The sequence below is a fragment of the Pan paniscus genome, chromosome X (assembly GCF_029289425.2).
Source record: "Pan paniscus chromosome X, NHGRI_mPanPan1-v2.0_pri, whole genome shotgun sequence".
Taxonomy (NCBI): domain Eukaryota; kingdom Metazoa; phylum Chordata; class Mammalia; order Primates; family Hominidae; genus Pan; species Pan paniscus.
Genome location: NC_073272.2, coordinates 15766581 through 15793184, shown reverse-complemented (window position 1 = coordinate 15793184; position 26604 = coordinate 15766581). Strand labels below are relative to the sequence as shown.

Here is a 26604-nt window from a genome sequence, read left to right as displayed (position 1 = left end):
GACTTAGTTCACTCCCGGCTTAGACACTCAAAGTGCTGTTCCTACCAGAGAGCCCAGATGTGGTTTTCATATGCCCAGATGTGGTTTTCATACGTTTGAGGGGAGACATCTGCTCCATTACACTGTGTCCATCTGAGTGGGAAGGCTGAGACTGTAGTTTTCATAGTGAACCTTTAGTCAGTCAAACCTAGAGAGAACCCGGTGAAGTTTATGGCCCAGTATTTAGTGAGCTGTCTTGCTTTAGTCAATGAGGTTGAAGGATGAAATTGCAGTGATTGAGCACAATCCTGACATGCGTGTGTGTTTCATCTGGTGCAGATATTCACAGGTGCACAAAACCGATCAGTGAGATGATATGTGTTAATGGCTGTAGAAAAGTGGAAAGAAACATGAAAATGCACTTCTGTTGTAAAAGTAAAAATGGCGGTTGTCCAGTAACTTCAGGATTACATTTGTCATGGGGCAAGGGATGTGCGACGAAGAGAGAAGACCAGTCTGAAATGGCTCCAGTTCTGCTGGCATGTACCTGTGTTCTGGGTGGTTGCTGACAAGCCAGAAATGAGGCATTCATGGCATACATCAAGTTTGTGCTTTCCCTCGGTTGTGCTACAATTATTCATTTTGGCAAAATAGCAGAAAATATAATCAGAAAGATGTACTAGTCCTAGGAAAGTGAGGGAAAAAAACATTCTTTGCCACTTGCTGCCTCCATGCTTTATCCTCTAACATGTTCTGCCTTTGGGCTCTATGTGTGGAATAATCTTGGATGAATGTTTTCCTGCTATATAAGATTCTTTGAAGTCCTGGTAACTTTCCATGATTTTTTTTTTTCCTTTATGGACTATTATGTGATGTGACATTGGTCACATCATGTAGACAAATAGATTGATGTGAAAAATACCAGGATTATGTATCCTGAACCCAGATGGAATCCAGTAAAGCTTTTCCTTAATAATACATGCCTATTGTTCTTGTTTTAACCTATATGCATATTAACCCTTGTATTAGCCTCCCAGGGCTGCTGTAACAAATTACACAACCTGGGTGGATTAAAAAAAAAAAAAAAAAAAACAGATTTATTCTCTCACAGTTCTCAAATCAAGCTGTCAACAGGACCACACGCCCTCTGAAGGCTGTAGGGCCTCACCTCTTCCAACTTCTGGTGTTTCCTGGTGTTCCTTGGCTTGTGGCAGCATCATTCCATCTCTGCCTCCATCTTCATGTGGCCTTTCCCCTGTGTCTGTGTGTCCTTTTCTGTCTCATACAAGGACTTTGTCATTGGAGTTAGGGTCCACCCTAATCCAGTATGATCTCATCTTGATCCTTTAATTACATCTACAAAGCCCTATTTCCAAATAAGGTCACCTTCTGTGGTTCCAGGTGGACATGGATTTGAAGTGACACTATTCAACCCACTACAATCCTATTTTGAAGCTGGAATAGAATCAAAAAAGATTTCTGATTCATATTAAAACAAATTATCTTGCCAAAATACCATATAAAAGTGTATGGCAACATTGAGTCCTACAGCTGTTTCCAATAAAAATGACCAAACCCTCCATGACAAGGCAACTGTTCATTGGCATCTGAAGTGTGATGTCCGTACTGGTCTGCTTTGGTCAGATGATTTTCCATTTGGCTGGCTGAGCGCTCACCTTGTTTTGACAGCAAGGAAAACTGCCAGTGATTGAGAATCCGTTTTCGTTGGAAGGAAGGAAGGAAGCAATAAATAGAAAACAGAATGAGTGGATGCCTTCAAACTCTGATACTCCATTCTGAGGTTTACTTGGTCCCCTAAGTCAGTACACGCTAAAGTACTTTCACATGCTGGCTGTGACCATCAGGGCACAGCCTGTCTGCAGTTATTTGGTTTTAAACTGACTGGTTTTCAACTTGTAGCCTAGCCTTAGAACTTTTTAAAAAATTGTGTGAGTAAGTAGAGGCAAAGCAATTCGAATGTAAGAGAACAGGGTCTGACCCCAACTCATTGGTGCCCCCCCGCCCCCCCGTAGCCCCTCTGCCTGGGAGGTTCTGAGGAACCCACAGGGAAGGGAGTTCTGCCCAGCACCTAGTGAGATTTGAACATCTGTTTCTCAATCCCCGAGTTGTCATTATTGTTCTTTAACAGCATCTGGAAGGAAAAGAGCTGTTTACAAAAAAATCATGCATGGCCTTTGAGCATTCATTTGACAGTCACTTCCTGAGCATCTGCTTTGTGTCAGGCATTGTGTCCTGTCAGGTCTGGGGGTACAGCTGTGAGTAAAGGTGACAGTGCCCTTCCACCATAAATGACCCCCACAGGGTAGGTCGCAGGTGACAGGCTTCTTGCCCTTTAGTTCAGTGTTTTAGGGCCACTGTTCACTATGCAGGAAACCATTAAACCTCCAAATCTCTTGAGAGGCAAGGAGGGGATAAGGGTTGGGTCTTAAATTTTCATGAGGGGCCAGGCATGGTGGCTTTACGCCTGTAATTCCAGCACTTTGGTAGGCCAAGGCAGGTGGATCGCTTGAGTTCAGGAGTTCAAGACCAGCCTGGGCAACATGGCAAAACCCCATCTCCAAAAAAAAAAAAAATACAAAAATTATCCAGGCGTGGTGGCACACACCTGTAGTCCCAGCTACTCAGGAAACCAAGGTGGGAGGATCGCTTGAGCCCAGGAGGCAGAGGTTGCAGTGAGCCAAGATTGCACCACTGCACTCCAGCCTGAGTGACAGAGCGAAAAAAAAAAAAAGATTCATGAGGAAGCCTGAATGGGAATGAAAAACAAATAAAAGCAGAGGGCTGTGTCTTTTATTTTTGTATTCTTACACCGTATGAACTTTATTAAGAACTAAAATCATGTGATGGTAACCCATGGGCACACGCTGAGTACAAAGTTGGAAAATTGTACCAGCATCATTAACTGGGGTTGCTTTGTGTTAACATTGTGTATCATTCACAGATGTCAACAATAAGAGAACACATCTCTCTATATATAATTGTTACAAACATTTTAAATTATAAGGAAAAGAAAAAAAAAGATGCAAAAGTTCAAAGACTAAACTCACAACATCCTACTGACAGAGAATACTTAGGATAGCTAAGATCTCAGTGTTCATTCAAACTTCTAAACTCAAAGACTCGGATTTATGCAGGAAGTTGAACATGTCTTGTGTCACCAGATCTGTCAGTGAAGCTGATTATAGTCTTGGGACAAATTTGAGAGTAATGTGACAGTGGTCTGGGAACTCTGACTGTGGGCTCTGCCCTCTGGATGCAGAGACTCCAAGGCACTCAGCAAACCCACCTGTGGGATCGTCTCCTCCAGATAGACCAAAAAAAAAAAAAAAAAAGAGCCATAGGATTGGTAATGGGTACAAGGCTGCTCATAGATGGCAGAGGGACTGTGTTGTGCTAATGTGGAAATGCCAAGCCTTCAGAAAAGTAGCCCTTGAATGAGAGATTCTTCAGCCAAATTCTACCTTTCCTGGAAAGCCTGGGCAGTGCCATCAGCCCACCCACTGCCTGCTCAAGGTTCCTAGAAAGAGGCAAGTGGGAAAGGCCTGTATGAACTTAGTGACTGAATATATCTCACCAGTCTGTACTGCCCATACCAAGACCCAGTGTCCTAGGTCACCCCCGCTCTTCCTTCTAAAAGCACGAAGCTAAGCTTTCCTTCAAAGTCAGGTTCAATCATCCCAGGACAGAGGCAGGAGAAAAACAGAGATGCCCCCAGGGAGAAGCTAGTCCCCAGCGGGGCTTTCACCCTGACCTGAGTACCAGGAACACACAGAACTCTTGCGGAAATAAGAAGCTGTCATGGAGGTTGTCGAGTGCTTTCTCTAACCCACTGTTTGGCTCATCCACTCCCACGCCACTCCAACACAACTCAGTTTAGGGGGCATAGAATTTAAACACCTGTGAGAACTGAACAACTTATATGCTGATGTTTCAAACTTGGCAGAAAGACCAAAAATTAGAAACAAATGCTTGGTGGCCCCCATTCATTTGCATATTAGGCCAATATTTTGGTTTCATTCTGCATTGCCCAATGAGTGAATCATATATTTTTTCCATGGGTGAGGTAGCAGTTACGCAGCTTTTATTGTGTTTGATAGTCATTGGGCTTATTCATATAAGCCCTTAGGTAAAAATAAACTGTGGATGTTCCAAGACAGCAATGGCCACATACATTTTTAATAATGTTTCCAAGTTTATAAAACTCCTTCCCTCCAATGCCATGATGATGCTTATAAAGAGCAGGATTTATGCGAGCGACTATGCATGGCCTTATAAATATCTTTCCATTCACACTTGATTAGCTCACTACCATGTTCTGTTCCATGTATTAGTACAGGGAGGACCAACAATGGAAGAATGATTTATATGATTCTTTTATTTCCCTACAACCATCTTCACTCCTTATCTCGTGGTGTTTCTCTTGATAGCCATAGTAGCCGTGGATATGTGTTCTCTGCTATCAATTTCTCTCTTGACAGAGTCGCTTACAAGAGCTATGGAAATTGGCTAAATTTAACCTTATGCAGCATTGTCTTACTGATACTTTTATGTTGTTGCAGTTTACATAAGAATAAAAATTATGATATTGGGACTTGCCATAGTAAAAAACAGAGGGAAGAGTAAATTGAATAGATACTTCTTGCTTTACAAGAATCCATTTAAATTAGTAGGATTAAAAGTATGTAATGATACCACTTGCAGTTTAACCTAGGCCAACCTATGAAGTGGAAAGTCAAATCCCGTAGTGAGAAAACCAACCCTTTATTGCAGATTTTTTGATATAGCGGGAAGATTAGAAGTCAGAGGCCTTAATTCCATTTGTAGAATTGCCCTTTCCTCACCCTTCTTCCTTCAGCAAGTGTTGACTCATTTAACTTTTCCTTGCTTGGTATGATTTGCATTTCGAATCTGTGGAAGGATAATCAATCATCCATCATCATTGCATACTGTGCTTGCTAGCACTTGTTCTTTTCCAGGTTACCTAAAATCAATACCTCTTCCAAAGGAGTGATTTTTTCCCCCCATATCACCTCATTCATGGTGGTAAGCACTGCTCCCAACACTGGACTTTCCAGGAAGCTTTTTGTTTCCCTGCTGGCCTGGGGCAGTGTTTGAAACCAAGCAAGCTCTATCAGCCATTCCTAGCTGGGCAGGTGGTGAGTGGGCCGTGCAGATGAAAAGAGAGAACCTCAGGTGGGTTCATTTCTTTCCTGTGTTTTCAGGGCTTGTTGCAGAGGTTTGGTAGTTTGGAGTGATGAGTTTCCTTGTGGCTCTTCACCATTTCTTTTTCTTTTTTTTTTTTGACACCGGGTCTGGCTTTGTCACCTGGGCTGGAGTATAGTGGTACACTGCAATCTCTGCCCCCTGGGCTCAAGCCATCCTCCCACCTCAGCCTCGCAAGTAGGTGGGACTATAGGCACTCAACTCTTTGTCATTTCTCTCAGTGTATAATAACCCCTTGGTAGGTGAATGATGATAATAATCTGCAGGTCTTGCCTCGAAATCTGGTAAGCATCTCATCTGGAACACTTGGGCCTGGTTTCACAGTTGGAAAGGGAAAGATGAGGGACCTTAGGGGGCTGCAGATGGCATGGCCAGCAGCAGCAGCACTCACTGGGCTCCTTCTGCAGTGCACACACGTGTGTTTATGTTCATGTTCACGTTCGTGTTTGTTCTCAGGGCGGCAGCAGCAGCTGGATGCAGAGCGCCTGGACAGCTATGTGAACGCTGACCACGACCTGTACTGCAACACCCGCCGGTCGGTAGAAGCCCCAACTGAGAGGCCTGGTGAGCGGCGCCAGGCCGAGATGAAGCGTTTGTACGGGGACAGTGCTGCCAAGATCCAAGCCATGGAGGCCGCGGTGCAGCTGAGCTTTGACAAGCACTGTGACCGAAAGCAGCCCAAGTACTGGCCGGTCATCCCCCTGAAGTTCTGAGCTCAGGGCACAGGGTACCCAGCCTCTCCTTCTTCCTTTTGGGTACACGCTCTTTATCTCTCCTTCTGTACATTTCTTAGGGAAAGGGGACTTTGTACTGGGGTACAGGCATGTTCACCACAGTCCCAGTGGGCCTGTCACGGGGTGGATGTACTATGCCAGCCACTTGGAGGTCTGCAGGACATGTTCTGTTGCCAACATGATAAATTTTCTCCTGACATAAAATAATTTTGCATATACTATACTGGTTTTTTATGTTGTTGGTAACAGTTCAATTCATTAACGTTCTTGCCTAGAGATACTGCCTGGTGTTTTGCTTTTTTATCTTTTCTTGTCTTTAACCTGTCTGAACTACACAAATGCCTTTAAAAAACCAGATATCCTCTCTGACTCTAGCTCCATTAGCCCCCACTAAAAATGAGCCAAGTGTGTAGTGGGACAAATACCACTTCCTGTAGTGGAGAGGGATGCATGTTCTATAAAGGGCCAGAGAGTGAATATCTTTGGCACTGCAGGCCACACGGTCAGTGTTGTGACTACTCAACCCTCCCTTTGTAGTGTGAAAGCAGCTGTAGACAGTAAGTAAACAAATGGGTGTGGCTGTGTTCTAATAAAACTTTATTTATAAAAACAGGCGGCCGGGCGCAGTGGTTCATGCCTGTAATCCCAGCACTTTGGGAGGCCAAGGTGGGCAGATCACAAGGTCAGGAGATGGAGACCATCCTGGCCAACAGGGTGAAACCCGTCGCTACTAAAATACAAAAAATTAGCCGGGCATGGTGGTGTGTGCCTGTAATCCCAGCTACGTGGGAGACTGAGGCAGGGGAATTGCTTGAACCCAGGAGGCGGAGGTTGCAGTAAGCTGAGATCGCGCCACTGCACTCCAGCCTAGAGACAGAGCAAGACTCCGTCTCAAAACAAAAACAAAAACAGACTGCAGGCCAGATTTGGTCTACAGATGGTAGTTTGCCAACTGCACCTCTCATGGAATGAAAATCACCTGCCTGACATTTTTATTCTTGTTATCTCATTATGTCTACAGAGCTTAGATGTCATACAGAATTGAGAGCAAAGAACAATAATTCCAGCCCGGCACGGTGGCTCATGCCTGTAATCCCAGCACTTTGGGAGGCTGAGGCGGGCGGATCACGAGATCAGGAGATCAAGACCATCCTGGCTAACACGGTGAAACCCCATCTCTACTAAAAATACAAAAAATTAGCCGGGCGTGGTGGCGGGCACCTGTAGTCCTAGCTACTTGGGAGGCTGAGGCAGGAGAATGGTGTGAACCCAGGAGGCGGAGCTTGCAGTGAGCCGAGCTCCAGCCTGGGCAACAGAGTGAGACTCCATCTCAAAAGAAAAAAAAAAAAGAACAATAATTCCCAAACCTGCTCACTGCTGCAGTCACCTCTGTTGCAGAAAACGCACAGTTGATTTCTTACTATATACAGCAAATATTGATTTGATAAAGGAATACATTTCTGAAAATGAAATCTAAAAGCTGATGGAGCAGGTCATTTATAAAAGCCAGCTGCCTTTTAAATAAGTTATTACAGTACATTGCCAGGGTGAGCCCATGTTGACCTGAGAAGATTAGCACATCCATCAAAGGCTGGTGAAAAGATTTAGTATTGACATGTTTCTCTCTAAGAACAGTTGGCTTCACATTCAGCCCCTGCCCTGAGACAAATGCATTATTTTCATCAGCCCTGGGTGCTTATTTTTCTAAGCTCTCATTTTATTACTGGAGTCACAATTTGTGTGTAGGTGTTGCCGACAAAAATGATAATTAACTTTCCCTTCAGGTGACACATAACTAAAATTTCAAATCTTTAGTATTTCTCTCTTTCATTTTAAATTCATATGCCTAACTATAAAATAACTGTGACTGAGATACAAGTACAAACCAAAGCCTGGAATTGTAGCAGGTGCTGAGGCATTTGAAAGTGAAATGTTTCTCTTCACAAAGGACTCTTATACCCTCCCCTAAAGAAATCACCATGCCGGTCTCACCCCTACTGGCTTTGTTACCTAAGGCTTCACCTCTCAGTGCTTCTGGTTCCTTCCTTATCCTTAAAATGAGTGTTAATAATTCTCTCGTGGGGTCATTGTGCGGACCACATTGAGTAGTGCCTGTAAAACAGTGCTGGCTACACGGTAAATACTCAATAAATGTTGACACGTTTATTCCCTGTCTTTAAAAATCACTGGGAAGTGCCAGTGGGAGTCTTGAGTATAAAATTTCTAAATACGGAGAAATGTTTCCCTGTCAGCTCTCCGAATGGATGCGCTGGCTTCTGGACACCTCATGCCAGCCCATCCTTCCTCCTGCTTGTCTCAGATAATTTGTGATACAAGGCACACGTGACTCGTTTGTTTGTTTATCCAACAAATATTTGAATTTCTTCCATCACAGTTAGTTAAACCATAGTCTCTTCCCTCAGGATTTTTTTTCTCCCTTTTTTTCTTCTAAATCCTACTTTTGCTTCTGTCTGTTGGTGACAGTCTGATGGCTATTCTCCCTGTGTCCCTGTGTATGTGAGAGTAGATGGGCATGCAGAGCTTATTAGATGTCTCTAGCTCAGGCCAGGAGCGGTGGCTCACACCTGTAATCCCAGCGCTTTAGGAGGCCAAGGTGGGCGGATCGCCTGAAGTCAGGAGTTCGAGACCAGCCTGGCCAACATGGTGAAGCCCTGTCTTTACTAAAAATACAAAAATTAGCCAGGTGTGGTGGTGCACACCTATAGTCCCAGCTACTCGGGAGGCTGAGGCAGGAGAATTGCTTGAACCCAGGAGGCAGAGGTTGCAGTGAGCCGAGATCGCGCCATTGCACTCCAGCCTGGATGACAGAGTGAAAAAAAAAAAAAAAAAAAGTGTCCCTAGCTCTTTGGCCAGTCACAGAAGAATCTGTGGATGCCTTCACTGATAGGATCACATGGCCTTTTAACAAGGCCACCTTTGCCACCGAGGGGAACGTGTTGGAGGCACCAATGTCTGATGGAAAAAACAAACTTCTTTTTCTCTACTCGCACTCAATACAACAGAGAGCACTTCTGACACCAGATGTCAGGGGGCTTTTCCCTACACATCAAGCAATTTCTCCAGGGGCCACCAACTGGGTGTCCTATAATTCACTTCTGACACTATCTATCTGGAGGTAGCATCAGATCCCACAAGTTAAAGGCCCAGTCCCACAGGATTGCCCCCGACTTCAGATGCCAATCACAAGTAGTAGGTTGTCACGTATACTTCTGACCGAACAGCTATCAATTAGGGTTCCCACGACCTCCTCTTTGGGTTCAATTAATTTCCTAGGAAGGCTCACAGAACTCAGGCTCACACTTCTTGAGTTTACCTGCTTACTAAAGGATAGTACAAAAGATACAGATGAACAGTGAAGAGATGCATTGGGCAAGGTATGTGGAAAGGGGTGCAGAGTTTCTTTGTCTCTCTGAGCACACAGCCCTTCAGGAACCTCCACATGTTCAGCAATCCAGAGGCTCTCCAAACCCAGTTCTTCTGGGGTTTTTATGAAGGCTTCATTACATAGTCATGATTGATTAAATCATTGGCCATTAGTGACCAACTCAACCATCAGCCCATCTCCCTTCCCTGGAGGTTAGGGGGTGGGCCTGAAAATTCCAACCTTCTAATCATGTGGTTGGTTCCCCTGGCAGCTGGCCCCATCCTGAAGCTGTCCAAGAGCCCACCAGGAGTCGCCTCATTAGAACAAAAGACTCCCATCACCCAGGAAATTCCAAAGCATTTAGGAGCTCTGTGTCAGGAACCAGGGTCAAAGACCAAGTATTACAACAAAAGACTTTCCTAGTGCCTCTATCTACAAGAGTTTCAGGGGGTCTATGTCAGAGACCAAATATATATATTTTTTATTATCTCACAATATCACACAATGGGGGGCAGGCAGACCACTTACAAGCCTATTGCAGAAAAGATGTTCAACCTCACTGGTAACCAGAGAACCACTAATTACAATAAGAGTGATATTCCATACCCTTCAGATAGGCAAATGTCTAAAAAGAATAAAAATGCTGGCCAGTCACGGTGGCTCATATCTGTAATCCCAGCACTTGGGAGGCCAAGGCGGTTGGATTGCTTGAGGCCAGGAGTTCGAGACCAGCCTGGCCAATATGGTGAAACCCCGTCTCTACTAAAAATACAAGAAAAAAATTAGCCAGGCATGGTGCCATGCACCTGTAGTCCCAGCTACTTGGGAGGCTGAAGCAGGAGAATCACTTGAACCCAGGAGGCAGAGGTTGCAGTGAGCTGAGGCCGTGTCAGCCTGGGCAACAGAGCGAGACGCTGTCTCACAAAAGAAAAAGAATAAAAATGCCAAGTGTGGCAAGGATGTAGAGAGATGAGAACTCACATTGCTATGGGAGTATAGGTTGGTCCACCCTATCGAAGGGCACGGTGGCATTTTTCTTGCAAAGTTAAAACAGGCACATATGACCCAGCAATCCTACTCTCAGGTATATGCCCAAGAGACACTCTTCCATGTGGGCACAAGGAGGTGCACAAGAGAGTGGGCACTGCCACATAATAATAGCAAACAATTGGAAACAAATTAAGTGCCCATCTACAGGATGTGGGTAAGTAAACTGTGGAGTGTTCAATGATGGCATACTACAGGAGCCCTTAAGAGAAATGAGCTAGACTACATGTATGAAAATGCTAGTGTCAAGGTGAAAAAGGAAGTTGTGTAGGTATAGCATGATAACATTTAGCCATAACTTTAAAAAATACACACCATGCACGCATATATGTACTAAAATCTAGAAACATGCATGGAAAAGATTCACACACATACACCCCAACTTCAGAATAGTGGTTAGTTCTGAGTAGGGAGAGGTTGAGACACCACTCAAAGGGGGTTTTTCTATCTGTCTAATGTTTAATTTCTTCAGAACAGAAAAGCAATGGTAATAACCCAGCTTTGATGGAGGCCCCTAAGTTTATCAAACTCTATTCTAACAAAGTAGTTTATCTTTCACTTCATTTCTAGGGTTAAATGTTACAGGAAATGTTTACTTTATCAAACACTTAAATAGAGCTTACTATAAGCTTCACACTCTTCTAATTGCTTTACAAATACTAATTTCTTTAGCAATCTATCTATGACAAACCTATGAGGTAGCTATTACAGGTACAAAACCTGTTTTCCAAAACCCTTAGGTCATGTATGTTTCAGAATGTAGGCATTTTTGTACTTTTGAAAAGTAAAACAACATATTCTAGAACTTGGCCCAGTGGGCTAGGGTAGCCTGCCACCAAGATAGCTGGACTATAAAATGGAAGAATATTCTAAGTATGATAAATACAGACCATAAATATCCTCAGTTCCATCCAGGTCAGGTTTTGTCATCAAATCATTAAGGTCAAGTCAGGTTGTGCTGCCAAACAAATTTTAAAACAAGAAAAACCCTTCCAGTTTTCAGAGCTTTGGGAATTTCAGAAATGTGTTGAAGGAATATTATTCTCATTTTGCAGATGAGGAGACTGAAGCACAGAGAAATTAACCAACATCACCAAATTCACTTCAAGTGATGGATGTGAGCTTCAAACACAGATATTCTGACTCCTAACTTCCCTGCCGTTAGCTGCTCCAGCATGCTGAAATCTGGTTCTAACAACCACATTCACAGGAAGTGGAAGGTACATGTCTTCAAAGCACAGGAGCTGAGCTGAATCTGGAGCTGAGCATGAGGTTAGGGTCTAGTCCCTGCTGGGCTTGAGAACGTGTGACTCTGGATAATGCAGTTGCATTCTTTAACTGAATTTTATAACTGAGGCTAAGGCAGTGAGAAGAGGGGACACATTCCAGAGACACCAAAGAAATAGACATCCCATGGCTTGGTGACTTGGGCCAGGTGATGAACCAGCCTAGGATGGCTCAGGTGTGTGTCTTGGATGGAAGTTGTAGTCACTGAGGTAAAGCGAACAATGAGAAACAGGTTTGAGAGGGACAATCAATTCCATTTGGGACATAGTGAATTTGAGGAGTTCAAAAAACATCCAGTGACATCCTACCACTCACTGGCTATTTGGGTTTGGAACTCAGTAGAGAGGGCCTGCATTAAAAATACAGATGTTGGCTGGGCGTGCTGGCTCATGCCTGTAATCCCAGCACTTTGGGAGGTCGAGGTGAGTGGATCACCTGAGGTCAGGAGTTGGAGACCAGCCTGGCCAACATGGTAAAACTCTGTCTCTACTAATAATACAAAAATTAGCTGAGCATGGTAGTGCACACCTGTAATCCCAGCTACTCCCGAAGCTGAGGCAGGAGAATCGCTTGTACCAGAGAGGCGGAGTTTGCAGTGAGCGGAGGTTGCAGTGAGCCGAGATTGCACCATTGCACTCCAGCCTGGGCGACAAGAGCGAAACTCCATCTCAAATAAATAAATAAATAAATAAAACAAAAATATAGATGTTTCAGCCCTCGGCCTTAGGAATGTGGAAAAAGGGACAGTATGTAAACTAAGAGGAATTGACCTGTGACAGTGGGGCCCTGAAGAACTCTATTTATCTATCTATCTATCTATCTATCTATCTATCTATCTATCTATCTCTACCCATCTTATCTGTATATCTATCATCTATATTTGCAACCGAAATCTAATCAAGACTCTATGTCTAATTACCAGTCACAGGAAGTTCAGGGAGAAGACCAATATATTAAAAGACACTGAAGATGTCATCAGCCAAATCCAGAATGTGAGAAATTTCATAGGATGGAAGACCCAGTTTCTTTAACAAACTTTTTTTTTTTTTTTTTTTTTTTTTTGCTGGAGTGCAGTGGTGTGATCTTGGCTCACTCACTGCAACCTTCGCCTCCTGGGTTCAAGGGTTTCTCCCACCTCAACCTCCAGAGTAGCTGGGATTAGAGGTGCCTACCACCACGCCCGGCTTTTTTGTATGTTTAGTACAGACGGGGTTTCACCATGTTGGCCAGGCTGGTCTCCAACTCCTGACCTCAGGTGATCCGCCCACCTCGGCCTCCCAAAGTGCTGGGATTACAGGCGTGAGCTACCAAGCCAGGCCACAAATGGACTTTTAAGAAGCACATGTTGGGGCCAGGCATGGTGGCTCACGCCTGTAATCCCAACACTCTGGGAGGCCGAGGCGAGCAGATCACAAGGTCAAGAGATGGAGACTATCCTGGCCAACGTGGTGAAATGACAAAAAATACAAAAATTAGCGGGGTGTGGTGGTGCACACCTGTAGTCCCAGCTACTTGGGAGGCTGAGGTGAGAGGATCACTTGAACCCAGGAGGTGGAGGTTGCAGTGAGCCCAGATTGCGCCACTGCACTCTAGCCTGGCGACAGAGTGAGACTCTGTCTTGGGGAAAAAAGCGCATGTTGGAGAAAGAGTGATGGCGAGGGCGAGGAGGTGTTATGTGATATGGTGTGGAACTTGTATGTGTCCTAACTTGGACAAATTGATTATTAAAACACTTTTAGATCATTGAAGAAATTTGAGTATGGACCGAGTGTTAGACGATATTAAAGACTTATTAACTTTGTTAGGTATAATAATTGTTTTATGGTTATGGGTTTTTTGTTTCTTTGTTCGTTTAGTTTTTATCTGTTAAAGACACTGAACTATTTCAGGTTGAGCTGATATGATACCCGGGGTTTTCTTTAAAGTGCTCCAGTGACAGGGCATGGGAGAGGCAACAGTTGAAATCAGATCAGCAAAATGTTGAGAATTACTGAAGCCGAGTGATGGACACGTGGAGATGCAGTATGCTATTCTCTCTAGTTTTGTTTTTGTTTGAAAATTTCATAGTAAATTTTTCAAATGAAATAGAATTTGAAGGAAAGAGGTTTACAGTACTAAATGTTACGGAGAGGTCTGATAAGCTGAAGAGAGAAAAGTAGACAATCTAGAAACCATTGTCATCTGAAGGACCTTAAAGCAATTTCAGTGTATAGATGGGGAAGAAAACCAAGTTTTACATCAAAGCTAATATACTCAAAACAAAATAAAAGGATGGCGGCATGTCAAAGGGGCACAGAAGCCACTCCCGGAAGAGCTCCCAGTGGCCAAACTGGACAGCCTGAGCAACAAAATAAATAATATGGTGTTAGATTGTAACCCAAAGTATAACATAAAAATACTTGAGTCTATACTGATAAACGATTGACTAATAAATAAATATATGGAGAGAAGAGACAAATCTTCCTTACAGAATAATTCCAAATAATAGCTATAGATACTACCCCCTCCAAGATGTGGGACTCACCCTCCATCTCCATCTTTTTTAATTTTTTTTTTTTTTTTTCAAGATGGAGTCTTGCTCTGTCACCCAGGCTGGAGTGCGGTGGCACGATCTGGGCTCACTGCAAGGTCCGCCTCCCGGGTTCACGCCATTCTCCTGCCTCAGCCTCCCAAGAAGCTGGGAGTACAGGCGCCCACCACCACGCCTGGCTAATTTTTTTGTGTTTTTAGTAGAGACGGGGTTTCACTGTGTTAGCCAGGATGGTCTCGATCTCCTAACCTTGTGATCCACTCGCCTCAGCCTCCCAAAGTGCTGGGATTACAAGCGTGAGCCACCGCGCCCGGCTTAAATTTCTTTTTTAGAGACAGGGTCTTGCTCTGTTGCCCAGGCTGGAGTACAGTGGTGTGATCTTGGCTCACTGGAGTCTCAACCTCCTGGGCTCAACCAATTCTCCCACCTCAACACTTCCAAGTAGCTGGGACTGTAGGCATGAGCCACCATGCCCAGCTAATTTTTTTTTAAGAGATGGGGCCTCACTATATTGCCTAGGTTGATCTCAAACTCCTGGGCTCAAGCAATCCTCCTGCCTCAGCCTCTCAAAGTGCTGGGATTACACGTGTGAGCCACCATGCCTCACTCTCTCTCCCCCATTTGAGTGTGGGCTAGACTAGTGACTCACTTCCAAACAACAAAGTACAGAAAGGGGAAAATAACAGCTTTTGGAAGAACCTGGCAGATACCATATTATCCAAGTGATCAAGGTCAACATCACCAGTCGTAAGTTCTGCTGATGTTGTGGACAACCTGATATGATATGATGAGAAGGGAGCTTTACCTCTGTGGGATTCTCAAAACCCATAACCCCAATTTAAACATGAGAAAAATATCAGATAAGCCCAAATTGAGGGGCATTTGACAAAATACCTGACCAGTATGAGTCAAAATCCTCAAGGTCACAAAAGGCAAAGAAAGACTGAGAAACTGTCACAGAGGAGACTAAGGGGACATGACAACTAAATGCAATGTGGGATCTTGGAGCAGAAAAAGGATATTAGTGGAAAATCTGGTAAAATCTAGATACAGCTGGCCGGGCGCAGTGGCTCACGCCTGTAATCCCAGCACTTTGGGAGGCCGAGGCGGGCGGATTACCTGAGGTCAAGAGTTCAAGATCAGCCTGGGCAACACGGTGAAACCCCGTCTCTACTAAAAATACAAAATTAGCCGGGCGTGGTGACACATGCCTGTAATCCCAGCTACTCAGGAGGCTGAGGCAGGAGAATCACTTGAACCTGGGAGGCAGAGGATGCAGTTAGCCGAGATCATGCCATTGCACTCCAGCCTGGGCAACAAGAGTAAATCTCCATCTCACCAAAAAAAAAAAAAAAAAAAAAAAAAAAATTCTAGATACAGCCCGTAGCTTTATTTAACAGGAATGTGCCAATGTAAATTTCTTGGTTTTGACACATGTACCATAGTTATGTATAATGTTAACAATGAGGGTAACTGAGTAAGGGTGTATAGGAACTCCGCACTGTCTGTATAACTTTTCTATTTGAAAATAATTCCAAAATAAAAAGGCTTTAAAAATAAAAACAAAAATTTAATATCGATTTTTGCAAGTTGTGTTTATATCAGTTATACTTATTCCACTTTTCAAAGGGAGGAGATATATTTTTATCTGTCTAAAAAAAGACTTTACAAAGCCTTTTTTCTTCTTTTGAGTGCTATAGAATCTGACAGTGACACCAGAATGACAAGTCAGAAGGGAAAGTGAAGGATTCAGCCTTTACAAGGTATGTAATATGTGTTATAGTGCTAGACAACTTACACACATTACCTGCCTTGTATTCTCCTAACCACCTTATAAAGCATAAGCCCCAATTTTCTGATGAGCAAGTTGGTTCAAAGTAAGTATAAGAAGCCAAGTGCAGTGGCTCATGCCTGTAATCCTAACACTTTGGAAGGTCGAGGCAAGTGGATCTCTTGAGCCCAGGAGTTTGAGACCAGCCTGGGCAACATAGTGAGGTCCCCTGTATTAGTCTGTTTTCACACTGCTATAAGGACATACCTGAGACTGGGTAACTTATTTTTTTTTTAATATGTTTAATTGACTCACAGTTTCGCATGGCTGGGGAGGCCTCAGGAAATTTACAATCATGGCGGAAGGCAAAGGGGAAGCAAGCACGTCTTTACCATGGTGGAGCAGGAGAGAGAGAGCACGAAGGGGGAAGTGATACTTTTAAACCATCAGATCTCGTGAGAACTCAATTCACTATCACAAGAACAGCAAGGAGGAAACTGCCCCCATGAGCCAATCACCTCCCACCAGGTCCCTCCCTTGACATGGGGATTGCAATTTGAGATGAAATTCGGGTGGGGACACAAAGCCAAACCATATCACCCCCTCTCTATAAAAAAAATTTAAAAATTAGCCAGGTGTGGTTGCATGTACTTGTAGTCCTAGCTATGTGGGGGACTGAGGTGGGAGAATCACCCGAGCTTGAGAAGTCAAGCGGCAGAGAGCCGTGATTGCACCACTGCACTCCAGTCAGAATGACAGTGCAAGACTCTATCTCAAAAAAAAAAAAAAAAAGCAAAAATGGTAAGAATAAGTAACATACCTAGGGTCACATTAGCTGAAGTGTGGATTTTCCTTCATAGAGGTTAAATTTTCTCCTAATTTTAAAAATACGTCGTGACTGTTAATTTATTCTTGCCTCCAGGATTTTTAAGATACATCACTTCTATGATTTTTTTTTTTTTTTGAGACAGAGTCTTGTTCTGTCGCCCAGGCCGGAGTGCAGTGGCATGATCTCGGCTCACTGCAACCCCTGCCTCCTAGGTTCAAGCAATTCTCATGCCTCAAGCCTCCCGAGTAGCTTGGATTACATGCATGCATCACCACACCTGGCTAATAATTTTTGTATTTTTAGTAGAGACGGGGTTTTGCCATGTTGGCCAGGCTGGTCTCGAACTCCTGACCTCAGGTGATCCGCCCACCTCAGCCTCCCAAAGTGCTGGGATTACAGGCGTGAGCCGCTGCACCTGGCCTCTATGATTCTTTTGATCAGAAAAATTGCCCCTTATGTAAGTTAGCTTTTGTTACATAACAACTTGTCCCCAAACTTAGTGACTTAACCATTTTTTATGTGGGTTGGCAACTTAGGCTGGGCTCAGCTAGGTGGGTCTTCTGCCAGTCTCCCCTGGGCTCACTCTTATAGCTGCAGTCAGCTGATGGGTCAGCCAGGGGCTGGTTAGTCGAGGATGGCCTCAATCACATATCTGGGGTTTGGAGCTGGCTGTCTTATGGTTATCTGCTAAAGTAATAGGAGCAACTGGGCCACATGTCTCCAGCAAGCTAGCCTGGGTTTGTTCCCATGGTAGTTATAACAAGGGTCCCAAAAGCAACAAAAGAGGACAAGCCAGCCGGGCACGGTGGCTCATGTCTGTAATCCCAGCACTTTGGGAGGCCAAGGTGGGCAGATCATGAGTTCAGGAGATTGAGACCATCCTGGCCAACACAGTGAAACCCCATCTCTACTAAAAATGCAAAAATTAGCTGGGCGTGGTGACGCACACCTGTAGTCCTAGCTACTCCAGAGGCTGAGGCAGAAGAATCGCTTGAACTCGGGAGGTGGAGGTCGCAGTGAGCTGAGCCGAGATATCGCCACTACACTCCAGCCTGGCAACAGAGAGAGACTCTGTCTCAAAAAAAAAAAAAAAAATGACAAGCCACAGCATGCAAGCATTTTATAAGCCTCTGCTTTCTTCACATTTTCTGATGTCCCATTGCCCAAAGCAGATCACATGGCCAAGCCCAGATTCGAGGGGTGAAAAAATAGGCTCCACCTCTTGATGGAAAGAGCTTTGAGTCACATTGCAAGAGGATGTGCATACAGGGATGGGAGAAATTATTGCAGCCTTTTTTGCAAGTAATCTACTGCACCCCTTTTGTGTTCCTTTTCACGTGATAGCTTATAGAATTTTACTGCTTAGGGTATAGGATTAAGATTCTATTTCTTTGCCAAGCTCCTATGTAACTATGGATATTGATATGGTTTGGCTGTACCCTCACCCAACTCTCATCTTGAATTCCCATGTGTTGCGGGAGGGACCCAGTGAGAGGTCATTTAATCATGGGGTCAGGTCTCTCCCATGCTGTTCTCATGATAGTGAATAAGTCTCACAAATCTGCTGCCATGTGAGACAGGCCTTTCACCTTCTGCCATGATTGCAAGGCCTCTCCAGCCATGTGGACCTGTAGGTCCATTAAATCTCTTTCTTTTGTAAATTGCTCAGTCTTGGGTATGTCTCTATCAGCATTATGAAAACGAACTAATACAGATATACAATTAGCCCTTGTCTTATGACTTTGAGAATCACAGAGTTGGAAGGAGATTTAATGGCTAGTCAATTCAATATTATACTTAATAGAGGACCATCTTGTGGACACAGAAGCACAAGATCGCATCCATGTGGTAGGCCTTCAAATCCTTAAAAATAGTAGGTTCTATGATATCTCTTTTCCATTTTAAATATTCCAAATGTCGTAATGTCCCCATTTTATATAATGGACATACAAGACAAGCATTGCAGATTTACCAGATATGCTGATCTTCAGACTGCTCTTCCTCATTGCCAGCTAGATTTGACTGAGCTTCACATTAGCTTCAAACAGAGTGGGAAGTTAGAAAATGACAGGGTAGGCATGGATGTTGACCTACGTGGGTCCTTGAGGTGGTGTGATAGGCCCCCCAGTGTGTCCAGCGTTCCACAATGTGGAACCTGTGAATACATTCCTTTGCATCGCAAAAGATTTTGCAAATGTGACCAAGTTAAGGAGCTTGCCATGGAGAGAGCATCCTGTATCCTCCAAGTGGGCCCAATGTCATCACAAGGGTCCTTATAAGAGGGAGGGAGGTGGGTCAGAGTCAAAGAAGGAATGTGAGAAGCAGAGGTTGGAGTAATGAAAGGAAGGGGCTATATATCAAGGAATGCCGGCAGTCTCTAGAAACCAGAAAAATCAAGAAAACGGATTCTCCCCTAGAACTTCCAGAAGACATGCAGCCCTGCCAACACCTTGATTTTAGCCCAGTAAGACCCCTTTCAGATTTCTGCCCTCCAGAACTATAAAAGGACATATCTGTGTGCTTTAAGTCACTGAGTTTGTGGTAATTTGTCACAGCAGTAACAGGAAACCAATAGAGATGGGAAATGTGTGATTGGTTAGTGATGAGTGTAATAATACGAGCTTGCTGTGCACTGAACACTTTACATATGCTACCTTATTTCATCCCAGCACAACACTGGGAGTCAATTTCTCATTTCCCAGATACAGAAATGAACTTAGATTAAGTAACTTGTCCAAAGCCAGCAAGCTAGAAAGCGTCATTGAGGGGTGAAGATTGAACCCAGGTTTCAAGTCTTTCTGAGCCCTTGCCTCTGTGCTATACTTTACCATCCTAATAGGGAGTTGAGCCCCTGGCTTGGGAGATTGGGGGTAATGTCGCCATTGAGTGAGCTAACAAATTCAAGAAGAGAAAAGGAGAAGAGGAGGTTTTCCTATAATTGCAGGTGACAGAACCAGCGTGGTCCAGTGGGCACTTAAGTGCACTGTCGCCTTCCCTACTTTTGAGGTTTTGGGACTCTGACTGATCCACCACTGGCTTCCTTGTTCCTCAGCTTGCAGACAGCCTGTTGTGGGACTTCACCTTTTGATTGTGTGAGTCAATTCTTCGTAATAAACTCCCTTTCATATAGACACCTATCCTATTAGTCCTGTCCCTCTAGAGAACCCTGACTAATACATGCAGAAATCGTGTGGTTTGTAGTATTTCTTAATTTTTATTTTCTGGTCAAAGAACAGTTGTTCTATAGAATGGTATTCATATATGCTGACCACAAATACTCCATGGGACACAGTTTGAGGAACAGTTTTTCATGGAATGAGGCCTCATTTTAACAAGAGTACAATGTAGGGGTCACATTTGGCCACAAGTGCCATAGCAGCCACCCATGAGGTTTCAATAAAATGTGAATTCTCTCCAATGCTACTGGAACTGTTCTTTCACCACAAACATATTTTAAGCATCCATCCACCATTTTCTGGGTCACTGCAAAGATATAAAAGAGATCAGAAATGGATATTACACCAAACATTATGTAGTAAGAAATTTTTAAAGTAACAAAAGTGAGTAACAAATGTGACAAAGGTAGTAGAGACTTTGGTTAGTGAGGACAGTGCAGCTCAGATGCAGCAGGAACTGAGGGGAGGAGAAGCTCGGGGGCCAATGTGTGTGGGAGTTGAGTCTGGGCTCAGCTTCCCAGAATGAATAGAGTTGGCAACATGGAGATGGCACAAACAAGCACTCCAGGAAGAGAGAACAGTGCAAGGCAGAAAATACGGCTGTGTGTGGGAAACAGAATGGAGATCCGTCTGCCAGCTTGCGAGGTTCTCAGACCTGGCTGCATGTTAGAGTCACTTGGATCCCACCCTAGACCAATTAAAGCAGAATCGCTGGTCATCGGGGCCCAGCCATTGCTGGTTTTGGTTTTGTTTTTTAAAGCTTCCCTGGTGATTCTTGTACAGCCAGAGTTGCACCCACTAGGCTAAGTTGGCTGTTCTCAACTATGGTGTGGGGACCTACTGATGTTTAATTTGAGGTATGACAGGTACTACTTCTCAAACTTTAGTATGTGTTAGAATATCCTGGGGAGCTCATTAAAACACCGATTCCTGGGCCCTGCTGTCAGAGATTCTCATTCAGTAGGTCTGGGGTGGGGTCCAAGAACATGTATTTCTATCAAGCTCCCAGGTGATGCTCTGGTCTATAGACTTCACATTGAGTAGCACAGATGTAAATAATTTGATATAATGATAAAAGAACAGTGAAGGAAAGTTTACAAATGGTTTGCTTTCTTAAAGGATATACATCCAGGCCAGGCATGGTGGCTCACACCTGTAATCCCAGTAGTTTGAGAGGCTCGAAGTGGGAGGATTGCTAGAGGCCAGGAGTTCCAGACCAGCCTGGGCAACATGATGAGACCTCATCTGTATAAAAAAAATTTTTTTTGTTTAATTAGCCAGGCATGGTGGTGCATGCCTGTAGTCCCAGCTGCTCAAGAGGCTGATGTGGAAGGATCACTTGAGCCCAGGAGGTCATACCACTTCACTCCAACAGAATGAGATCCTGTCTCTTTAAAAAAAAAAAAAAAGTATACACAACAAAAGCAGATTAAAGCATTTGACTGGGAGACAACGTGGTGGCCTTAAGGTGACTGTGCCAGTGTTTGCAAATATCTCACAGCTCAACACCCCCTATATCCTGTGCATCATGATGGGGAGACAGTCATGAAGCCCTGGGCTAGAACAATTAGTTCATGAAGCAGAGTGATGACATAGAAGCATGGGGAAGAGCCAGTTCATGAAGGGTCCTCCCTGCTAAACCATGGATGCTGTGAGCAACCACAAGGTCTTTACAAAGGTTAGGAATGAACAAAGCCATTTCTCAAGACAAATATGTTTATAGTATCTGTTCAAAGGCGATGACAGTAATGCGAATTGATGGGGCCTACCCTGGAGAAGTGGCAGTGGAACTGGAGAGAGAAGATAGATGTGAGAGATGGTGCAGAAATGGCAACTCCACCCTTCAAGGTGCTCAAGCAACTCCTTTTTCATGCCTCCAACCAACCTATCAGAAAGCCTGCTGGATCTCCCAACTTCTCCCATCCCACCACCTCCTCCTAGTCCAAAGCATCACCATCTCTCACCTGGATTAGTTCCATAGCTTCCTAACTGCCTTTGCCCTCCTACAATCTATTCTAAAACATAAGCCAGATCGTCACTTTTCTGCTCCTGTGTCACTTGCAATATGAGCTCAAGCCCTTACAGTGGCCTACAAGCATGGCACGATCTGGCCCCCTATTATCTTTCTGTCATCGGTTCCTTCTACTCACCCATTTCTCTCATTCTGCTCCAGCCCCATTGACTTCCTAACTTTTTCTAGGACCTTGCTTCTCAAAATGTGGCCCCTAGACCAGTAACATCAGCATCAATTGGGAGCTCAATAGAAATGCAGAGTCTCAGGTCCCTCTCCGGCCCCACTGAATGAGAGTCTGCGTTTCATCAAGACCCTCAGGGGATTCCTCTACCCCTCTATGTGAGGAGCAGTGATCCAGAACAGCCCAGAACACTCCCACCCCTGGACTTTGACATTTCTCTACCTATACAGCTTGCCTGCTGGGTATCCATGTAAATCACTCCCTGCATCCTTTTCTTAAATGTCAGTTTCTCAATATTCTACTTAAAACTGCAATGCCTCCACAGCAGGGCACTCCTTAACCCCTCTGATGCCTTTATTTCTCCCACAGCATTTGTCACCACCTGAAAATGGTGACCTCTGAGAGTCAGAATAAGGTGGAGAGGTGAGGCACAGGACTACTACTTTTTTAAGTCTTAAGTTTGTGAAGGATTATTTGACATTTATGTTGTGTACATGTATATCTTTCACTTGTTTATTGGTAGAGATTAAAAACTGCCAGAGAATAAAGTCTGAGTTCCCATCAGGCTTCATGAATGAGGATGTTGAGTTCAGCCTCAGCTTCATGGCCAGTAGACGAGTACTGTGGGCAAGAAATAAATCTTTGCTGTTTCAAGCCACTGACATTTTGGAGTCATTTTCACAGCCAACTTCAAGCTTCTCTTCATTGCCGCAGGAAGAGACAATTGAAATGGAAGAACATGGTTTTTGAAAGAGTCAATAGGGATTAGGCTCAGTAAACAGTCACAACAGAGCCACCTCCTTTCCATGGAGGTTATAACTCAAATTTATAGGATGTCACCTCTTGCTGAAAGGCTGCAAGTAGTCCACAGATGTGGTTTATCTGGTTAGGATAGTATTTGCTTAAATGTTTAAACAGGGGAGATGGGAAATGTGTGTGTGTGCGTGTATGTCATTTATTCTCCTCTTAGCTATAGTCCCCACTACTCCCTATTACTTAGGACAGCCTCAATTGACTCATTTACTTGCCTGAATAGCCCTGAAGACATTTGGATTTGCAACACTGGCCTGTCCACGCATCAAACCCATTGAGAGGAGGTAGAACAGGCATTAGCATACTCACCTAATAGACAAGAAGACAGAGGCCCTGAAAGTCCAAGAGGCTTCAAAAATGACACAAGTCAATGGCAGAGCTGGGGCCCCAACTCAGGACTTCTGATGCCTCTGTTCAGGACAAGCTAAGGATGTCCCCGCTCAGAGACAGCTGCTATCTGCTGCTGCAGTCATCCTAGGAGGTTAATGCATTGATTGTATGCTCTATTGTCTAATCAGCCCACACACTGCTTGAGTTTATCACCAAGCAAATTCTCATTTGTTTTTAACAGGAAAATCACTCCATCCCAAAATGCCTTAAACCAAACTCTGCAATCTCAACAAACAGCTTGCCTTTTAAATCCATAAGCTAAACACAAGGCTCTTTGCATTCCTTCAGCCAAGCCATTGCAGCTCTTTTCTCTTTCGGTCTGAATTTGTTTGTAATAAGTACAGCCAAGAAAAGGAGTTAAAGAAATGACTCCAACAGAGAATCTCCAAGGTATATTTTTAAGTGCAAAAAGCAAAGTGCAGGCCAGGCGCAGTGGCTCACACCTGTAATCTCAGCACTTTGGTGGGCCAAGGTGGAAGGATTACTTGAGCCCAGGAGTTTGAGACCAGCCTGGGCAACATAGTGAGACCGCGTCTCTACAAAAGATAATAAATTAGCTAGCCATGGTGGTACATGCCTGTAGACCTAGCTACTTAGGAAGCTGAGGCAGGAGGATGGCTTAAGGCCAGGAGGTTGAGGCTACAGTGAGCCATGATGACGCCACTGCACTCCAGCTCTGGACTCCAGAGACCCTGTCTCAACAAAAACAAAAAAGCAAAGTGCAGAAGAGTATACATGGAATAAGCCCATTTGGATAAATGGAAAAATACATCTCTTTACATATATGCATTTATACTTATGTATGCAAAAGTGTCTCCAAGGATGCACATGATACATTATGGCCATGCCTGGAGAGCAGCCTGGGGGTCAGGAGTGAAGGAGGCAGGCACTGTGGGTGACCCATGCACTCAAGCCCTGCCAACTCCAACAATTCTCTTCTGTGACTCTTCCTGAAGGTAAAAGTGCTGAGAAGCCACACACCCTGGGGCAGCCATCAATCAGTGATTGGCAGGAATTCATAGAGAAATATACCAACTCCTTCACCTCTTGGGTGGGATGATTCTGAGGTACATGCTGTACATCTGTTCCCAGAGTTCCCCAGCATGACTCAGCTCCAGTTGCCCCCAGAGCAAATGCGCTCAACAACACAGCCTTTTCTGGCTGCCTTTGTTTTCTGTCTCCCTTTCCCACACCCTTACTCTTCCAAATGAATTTCAAGTCCTATCTCAGGACTGGTTTCTGGAGGAATAATGCTGTCCAATAGAAATTTCTTCAATGATGGAAATGTTCAATGTCTGCACTGTCCAATACAGTAACAACTAGCCACATGTGGCATTTAAATTTAACTTAATTAAAATGAATAAAATTTAAAATGCAATTCCCTGGTCACATAGCCACATTTCAGGTGCCCAACAGCCACATGGACAGCACATAATAGTCCATTTTCATGATCGCACATGGCTCTATTGGACAGTACTGGTTTGCAGTGCATTGGAGCAAATGAGTGTAGACTTGTACCACATGTGTCAAGAAGCAAGAAGATGTTTTCAAAGGGGAAAAGGATATAATATACTTCTATGAGTGTCTCTGAAATCTGTGTGTGGGATCTATGTGTGAAGCCTGACTCTCACTCAAGTACTCCTCTAAATCTATTACCTAAACCTTAACCCTTTCTGTTCTCAGCTAAGGCGCAGGCTGTTTCAAACCCCTATGGCATCTTTGTGCAAATAAGACCAAGGCGCCTCTCTTCCCAGAGGAAGCAATCCCATGTCAGTGCACACTGGATCTGAGCAGTGCCACCAAACAGGGCCCACCTAACAACGCTGCACAAGTCTGGCCTAAGGGCCAGGATTTGAAATTTAGAAGGCAGGAAGAGGTTCTTCATTGCTCTGTGTTCTGCTTCTCAATACTTCTTTTAGCAATGAGTGCAGACAGAATGACAGGGCTTGAGTTTGTGAGTTGGCGGGAAGGCCAAAGGATAAAGGAAATACCAAGAACAACAATTTTTTTAAAAACACTAATAATACTACAAGTCAAAAACATGGTCTTTGCTGGGCACAGTGGCTCACGCCTGTAATGTCAACACTTTGGAAGACTGAGGCAGGAGGATAGCTTGAGGCCAGGAATTTTAGACCAACCTGGGCAACATGGCAAGACTTCATCTCTACCAAAAAAAAAAAATTTAAATTTAAAAATTAGCCAGGGTTGGTGGCATGCACCTGTAGTCCCAGCTACTCAGGAGGCTGAGGCGGGAGCATCCATTTAACCCAGAAGTTTGAGGCTGCAGTGAGCCCTGATTGTGCCATTGCATTCCAGCCTGGGCAACAGAGAAAGACCCTCTCTCAAAAAATTAATTAAAAAGAGAAGAGTTTTGCTCCTCATAGGTAAGCTTTAACTCTCAACCTGCTCTTACTCAAACTATAACAATTTGCATTAATTCAAGTTCTATAACCCAGTTCTACCATTTTTCCAAAGTATAACAATTTGCATTAATTCAAGTTCTATAACCTAGTTCTACCATTTTTCTGTTGGGCACCGTAGCACTCACTGCAGAAAATCCCTTCCATCTTGAACATTTTCCAACTTTGACCCTTTCTTTCCATTCCCTTTCCGTGAAACAGGCGTGACTTCTTAATCCTGTATTGACATGGAATGATACTCTAGTCATCTTGGCTTGATCTAGTGTGCCTCATTGTCCTGATCAGAAAAATCAGAAACTTTGGGGGACCTGAAACATCATCTCTCTGGACTTGTTGCAAAGGTTATTGTTCAATCTGTTGACTTATTTAATAGCTCCCTTTCCTGCTCCTAGGAGAGGTTCTTTATCTTTTTAGTTTGTGACAAGTTTGACCACTTGCTAAGTGTCAGGTGTTGGGGATACAAGGGCAAGCTTCTGCCCTCAAGGAGCTGCAGTCTACCTGGTGGTACAGATGAGTGTGATGAGAAATATTCTGCCCTGTAACCCTGCCCCTGCTCAGTTGTTTATTAACTGAGAGAAGGGATGAGATCTGGAAACGGTGAAAATACGATTCACCTCTGGGCTTTTGAGTTCCGAAAGCCTCATGCTCAGGAGAGACAGATAGAACTCATATGTGGAAATACCATCAATATTGAAGAATATAAAACAATGCTTTGCCACCTTCTTCCAGCCACTCCTCCCCACCAGATGACTCCCTGTGGGAGGGAGGTTGTCAGAGGGGCAGTTGTACGTGCGCAAGTATGCT

At 44.1% G+C, this 26604-nt stretch overlaps 1 protein-coding gene across 9 annotated transcripts in view; it reads left to right on the top strand.

Moving 5' to 3' along the window:
• The window catches only part of GEMIN8 (gem nuclear organelle associated protein 8), a 30931-nt gene extending 15147 nt beyond the window's left edge, over positions 1-15784 (top strand). For 5 of the 9 annotated variants that reach the window (XM_008974041.5, XM_008974045.5, XM_034950008.3 and 2 more), the window contains one exon: positions 5680-6567. In XM_008974041.5, coding sequence (XP_008972289.2) covers positions 5680-5936 — 257 coding nt within the window. In that variant the 3' untranslated portion in view covers positions 5937-6567. Of the gene's footprint in view, positions 1-5679; positions 6568-6978; positions 8124-11444 lie in introns of those variants that run through there. The other 4 variants (XM_055106247.2, XM_063601707.1, XR_004668816.3 and 1 more) reach the window with 3 other exon arrangements.
• The last annotated feature ends 10820 nt before the right edge of the window (positions 15785-26604 follow it).